The following is a 6,477-nucleotide window of genomic DNA, read 5'->3' as shown; positions in this document are numbered from 1 at the left end:
AGACCGCCACTGTTGTGTGTGTGTGTCTCTCTATATATATTCTCTGCGAAGTGCTAAATATCCTATAGGAAGGCTTTGTGAATAGGAAGGAGTAGAGTATTCCTATCACAGATTTTTTAACATGCCAGATTGAGTCTCAGTGGTGTAGCTGAGAAAAGCAGGGTTGTGTGTGTGAGCGAGGATGCAGTTTGCAGAGAGTGGGTGGATGGGTAGAGGCAGTGAATTACACATGCACACTGATCGAGAGTGTGGTGAGGTACTGTGTACGTGGGTTTGAGGAAACAATCAGTGCAACACGCACACACACAAGAGATGTATTAGGTAAGAGTTTGTGATCTGTTGTGTACGTGGGTAGTAGGAAAACACATAAAAAATCACAGGAGTACACATACAGCCACCCACATTCACAAGGACACAGTGATTTCAGCTCTACTACCCATATCAGTGAGTGGGATGGTGATATTCCGCACACATGGAACAGAGAGAAAAGAAAACAGTCCCACTACACTAAGAGGGAATTCCACTTGAAGTAATTAGGCCAAACAAGGGCTTGCGCACATAGCAAAGTGTGCCACTGTCGCTTTCAGCCTCTGCCAGGTATTGCAGAGTCCAAACAGACCAACAAGATTGACCAATTTGACTTCAGATTCTGAAGTTTATCCACATTTATCCAAACGGCAACTTCCGAAGTTGCTCCAAAGTTAAATTTGGACGTATTTTTGACACCCTGCTCCTCCAGCGCAGCATCGTTCCATTTCTCCAAAACAAATGTCGACGTGTTTTTAAGTTAAGGTGTGGGATAGGGTTAAAACATTACGTTACAAAATTCATTCTGAATGGTTAAGGTTTGGGATTGAGTTAAAACATTACGTTTAGAAATTAATTCTGAATGGTCAAGGGTGGTTTGACCATGGTCAAGGGTGGTTTGGGATTGGGGATTGGGTTAAAACCCCAAAAAATATGAGTGTCTACCACTGGGATTGAACACGAGACCTTCGGATCCAGTCATGACCTTTGGATCCATTCGTAATGAATTCGAATCCAGTCATGGGATTACGGCCATCCGCCACCCCCGTCCACAACGCCCAAGCCTACTTGGTAATAGTACTCACTGTTGCCCCTAGTGGCTGGCACACACACACATCTGGAAGGCAAACGGTCACCTGAGTGTTGCACCAGAGTGCTTGTCATGCACAAGATGAGCACCAGACATAAATATTGTTTGTCTACCAAGAGGGTGTGTGTGTGTGTGTGTAGAATTGGGAGCTCATCTGTAACTAACAAATCAGATGTTTTGGCAGGGCAGCTGTGTCTTCCTCAGATGAGATGCTCTTGCTTCACTGGTGGCCTAAATCACAGCCAAATTCATTTACTGAGAATGTCATAGTGCGATACAACTGCACATCTCGTGAGCTGTTTTGCAGAAAGAGAGAGAAATGGCAAGGCGAGCGGTAGAAAAGCTAGTAAATGCTTCATATTTGACTGTGAGGCTGTGGCTGTGCGTCAGGTTTTGGGTGTCAGTGTGTCTGGTGTGTTCAGTGGGGTCCACCTTGTTAGACTCGTTCAGTCCTAACCCTCTATTCAACACAGGTTAAGGAAAACCTGCACCTATCAGATATTACTAGCTGGGCTGTATTTCATTCCAAAATGTTGTCCCCTCCCTTCTGCCCTTTGCTCACCTCCCTTCCCCCGAGCTGATAGAACTGGAAAGGTGAAAGCAAGACGGTGGAAACTAGGTGTAGAAGCGAATGTGTACACCTGTTCAGTCATCTCACATCCAAAAAGGGCAGAAAGGAGGAAAGATCTTTTTTGGAATGAAATAATGACCTGTAGAGGTGCAACCTAGTATGTGTATTAGTATGCAACCTGTTGTAATATAATATGCTGATCTCCTGTGTTTATTTGTGTTCATATTTTCGTGAATAATTCTAAATTTTTGCTATATCATACTGGCCGGCATTAAGTCTTTTTTGACATGTATAGGCACAAGTTCACAACCTCACCTAATATCCTGGTATGTGATACGGAAATGAGTGCTTACTCCAAGACATGCTCAGAGCCTTTCAATCATTGACTAACCAGAGGCTAGTTAAACTAAACAGCCTGCTACACTTTAAACCTGTGTGCATCCCAAATGACACCATATTCTCTACATAGTGCACTAGGTTTCACCAGAGCCCTGCTCTGGTCAGAAATAGCGCTCTATGTAGGGTATTGGGTGCCATTTGAGATGCAGACCTGGTAACTCAGGCATTTTACTCATGCTGATCCAGTAATTCCCAACAGTAGCTCAACACCATACAGACTCAGATATCAATTATACACACTGCATATTTATTGCCAGTTTTGAGTACAATACAAAAATATTGGTTAGGCCCTGTTGATACATTAAGCATTTCAAAATATAGTAATAAAATAGAGCATAATATTGTACCGTTTTACAAAAGCTTTGAATCTTCATTCCTGCATGCATGTGCGTTTAAAAGTTTTTTTTAAACTTTGCAAAGCAGATACTCATTTGCAGGACAAGCTATTCCAATCTAATCTAATGTCCATTTTTATTACATTGTCTACTAAGTGCTCTGCTAAATGTATCAAACTCCTTATAAAACACCCAGAGGAATCTGATTAGGGTTGGAAAATGTTGATAACCTGGGAATTTTTGAAAAGATTTCCATAAATCCTGGTTGGAATATTCCCGGAATCCGGAGGTATCTGAAATATTCCAACCTGGAGATGTTAAAAAATAAAAAATAAATAAAAAGCTGAATTCTTCAACCCTACTTCCTATGCACACTGTGGAGTAATCTGATACAGTATTCCATGATATTCCCTTCATTCTCCACCACTATTTCTCACCTATCCTAGATTCCCAGTTCCACAGCAGATCCTTTCAAGAGGAGCACTTCTGACAAAGGTTCACGTGAAAGTCCATATGGATGCTCCACATGTATGGCTACACATACAGTAAGGTTCCTGGCAGGGTATGCATTTGAACCTGCGTTGATTGTAAAGGTCTGCATACGCATCCAACTCACTAGCAGTGCAAGAAGCAGAGGTGCCAGACTGCCAGGTAGGCCTACTGTAGCTAATTGGTACTCAAAAGAATGCCACATATTATGGTGATGTTTAGTACTCTGTATTTAGTTTAGCATTTATGTTTAATATTCTCACATTTAAAAGAGCTAGATATGTTTCATTAATATGTATGAAGACTGAATAAGAGCATTGCATAACTTGTGTATAGATAACAGTAGAATGGTATAAATATTTCAGTTCAAGTCTGCTTTGTACAGGTAGGGCCGGCATGCGGGTTTCCTTCAATGTATTCTTTAAAATTAAGTTTGTCATTTAACATTCACGATGACAGACGAAGACAGCCCTCTGAAACCTTCCCTGACGGAGAGAGAAAAAAAAAAAGATTGTGCAACATTCTGAGACAAGCCAGTCAAACTAAGCGCACGCTCTCCCTCATTCTGAACAAAAGCTAACAGTTGAACTTTAAATCAAATGTAAAAACATCAAACTATTTGTGGGTTATAACCTAATTTTGCTGTCGTAACAAATATATCTGTGCTGTGTGATAGGACACTAATAGATATAATGTGATTTGGTTTCCGTTGCCCTAGCAACCCTCGGGTCTGTAAAACAAACATGTGCGGGAGGGAAAAGTACAAAAGTGAATGAGAGAAGAGAGGGGGATGCAAGAGAGAGGAAAGAGAGAAAAGGTTGACTGGGTCATTGCGTCGTTTTAAGAGTCTGCTCAAAAAAGGATATTCTCCCATAACAGGAGCTATTTCCATGATATAATCTGGGCCCTGCTGAACATGACGTATCATAAAGAAAGTAAACTTAGCATCTAAAGTACTCTGTGGTCCAAGAAAACGTCAGGGGCCAAGATAGAAGTTAAACTGTGCGAAGGGATCATTATGACAGTGTTCAAATATAGCATAGCACCTTTAGGAAAGAAAAGCATATTGTTCAAACATACCTACAGTTCAGTACAAATACAATATACTTAAACAGTCAAAAGTAGGTACATCATGTATACCAGCACTGACTGATTTTCTGTATGGTCAGTATCACAAATTGACTGTTTTGTATTAACACTGGAACAAAACATGTCAAATTGATTAATTTGAATTGACACATGATAGAACAGGGGTGTAGTCATTACGCTGATTCTGTTGCAAAACATTATGTCGAGAGTTCCTACTTGACAATTTCAGGTAGGTTTACTTCCTTTTGGTTCTTGATAACGGTAAAGGGTTTCCGTTGCAGGATGTAATGAACACACCCCAGACGTTGTGTTTTGGGATGTGAGCACATCCTGCATCTAAAATTGAAGTCAGTGCTAGACTTATGAACACAGTGCTAAAATTGATAAGGGTACTGTATGCAAAAGGCATTATGTACAGGTAAAAAATAAAGCTTACAATTACACAAAAATAGAAAAAAGCATAACGTTATTTGTGCAGTTTAAAAGCAGTTTAAAATTATTCACACCAGTCTTTAAAGGGGTAGTGAACCATAATATTTTTTGGGGGGGGTGTATGATCATACGCAGTCATTTTCTAAGACATCAAATCCCTCCAAATAGAGGAAATAAAAATCCACATCCTCATCCTCTCCTAAAGTGCTTGGTGGCCATTATTGTAGCTACTGTAGTACTGTGAAAAGGAGAGGGAGTGGAGCACTCTACTCTGTGGATGGATGGAAGTGTTGCCAGCCTGTGTGATAGAGGAGTTGAATTGGCTTGATCGTGTGGGTTGCTAGAGTGGAGAACAGCTTGAGTCAAGAGGAACAGGTGGAAAGAGCCGAGGCGACCCGCCCACACAGTGACACATCCAACACAGACACACATTCACACACTAAAGGCGTCCGCATGCTTCAGTTCGCCTGGCGCCGAGCCGAACGAGTGTTCTCGCATACTCCCTTAAAAAGACATTCGCTTGAAAAATGAGAAGAAAAAACAGCAACATTACCGTTAGTCCATTTGAAACGCCGTAGCCAGTATACGCTTCCTCAAAATAGTAAGAACTAATTCAAGATAACCCAAGAAATCTGTCATTCAATTTGACGTTTTTGCAGAGATCTTTAGTCGCGCAATTTTACATCTAACTAAGATGTTTGGTGCAGTATTTCTCAATGAAAGAATTTGCATGAAAACGAGTCGTCTCGTTGAATGACAACAAAGACTTTATTGAAGAAACCCTATTGTTGACCAATCACCGACGAAGGGGCGTAGACTTTGGCTCCGAACTTCAGCCTGCATCCAGAAAATAAATGTGTGCCCGAACAGCCGAAAAAAAAACTCACGTCCAAAACTAACAAAAACGTCACAAAATGTCGTCCTAATATATGCACAAACTTCTTCGAACTGTTCCGGCTGGGAAGCATGCGGATGCCTTAACACACACACTCACTGACTCTCACACATACACTTACACACACAGACACACAATGGATTGAGGATGAAGAGGAATCAACTTATATAATACTTCTATGTGGGTGGAGGTCCGTCGTAGCGTAGCATGATGTTGAAGGAGCGGGCAAAGTTGTTGGACAGAGAGCAGCTGGAGCCTTCGTCCATCCAGGGCAGGAAGAAGGCAAAGAGAAGCAGAGCCAACAGCAGGAGCCAGAGGGGCAGGGCCACCCGACACACACGGTACAGCAGGCCTGGAGTCTTCTCCTGCAGGGAGTCAATATACAGACGTTACACACACACACACACTGTATATATACACATGGAACACACACACACATACACATGCACCTAGTCAAATACACAAACACACTCCCAAACAACCCTACTGTGTACAAACAAACAAATTTAAATTCACGTAATTCAACCCATCAATTTTTGGGGGGTAAACAGCTGGGCTTGAGAAAATAAAATTCATAGACAGAGCAAAGACGGACCATCCATGGGATCAAAATGATAGTCTCTTTTAAGGGAGTGTATACTGTGTCACTTCAACATGGGTCACACAGTAGGGTCAGTGTTAGCTAGCTAGGTAAACAACATAGAAAAGGCTCACAGCTCCCTCAATATAATCAGGATTGTGATGACACACACACACACACACACACACACACACACACACACACACACACACACACACACACACACACAGTGTTCTTCCAAGTGAAGCGAGAAAATCCTCACCCACTCACTCATGCTCACTATCTTAACAAGACTGCTCCATCAACTGCCAAGACTTTGCTGTGAGTGACACTACAGTTTCTTTCATCTGTGTCTGCTGTTATTTTTCCCATATCAACAACCTGGGGGTAAACTTAGTTAGCTATCCTCCTCATTTTTAGCCAGCCACAGCACCTGCTGTGTTCACAGCTCACTGATAGAGACAGAGAGACAGAGCGAGAGACAGAGCGAGAGAGAGAGACAGAGCAAGAGCGACAGAGCGAGAGAGACAGAGCGAGAGAGACAGAGCGAGAGAGACAGAGCAAGAGAGA

General features: G+C 42.0%; 1 protein-coding gene across 1 annotated transcript in view; it reads right to left on the bottom strand.

The window, feature by feature from the left end:
• Positions 1 to 2,313: 2,313 nt before the first annotated feature.
• The window catches only part of syne3 (spectrin repeat containing, nuclear envelope family member 3), a 43,293-nt gene continuing 39,129 nt past the window's right edge, over positions 2,314 to 6,477 (bottom strand). The window contains exon 19 of the mRNA XM_023994053.2: positions 2,314 to 5,692. Within this exon, the coding sequence (XP_023849821.1) occupies positions 5,504 to 5,692 (189 nt within the window). The 3' untranslated portion in view covers positions 2,314 to 5,503. The remainder of the gene's footprint in view (positions 5,693 to 6,477) is intronic.

Source organism: Salvelinus sp. IW2-2015, linkage group LG9 (genome assembly GCF_002910315.2).
Source record: "Salvelinus sp. IW2-2015 linkage group LG9, ASM291031v2, whole genome shotgun sequence".
Classification (NCBI taxonomy): domain Eukaryota; kingdom Metazoa; phylum Chordata; class Actinopteri; order Salmoniformes; family Salmonidae; genus Salvelinus; species Salvelinus sp. IW2-2015.
Note: the sequence above shows the minus strand (reverse complement) of the source record. Positions and strands in the feature narration are given on the sequence as shown.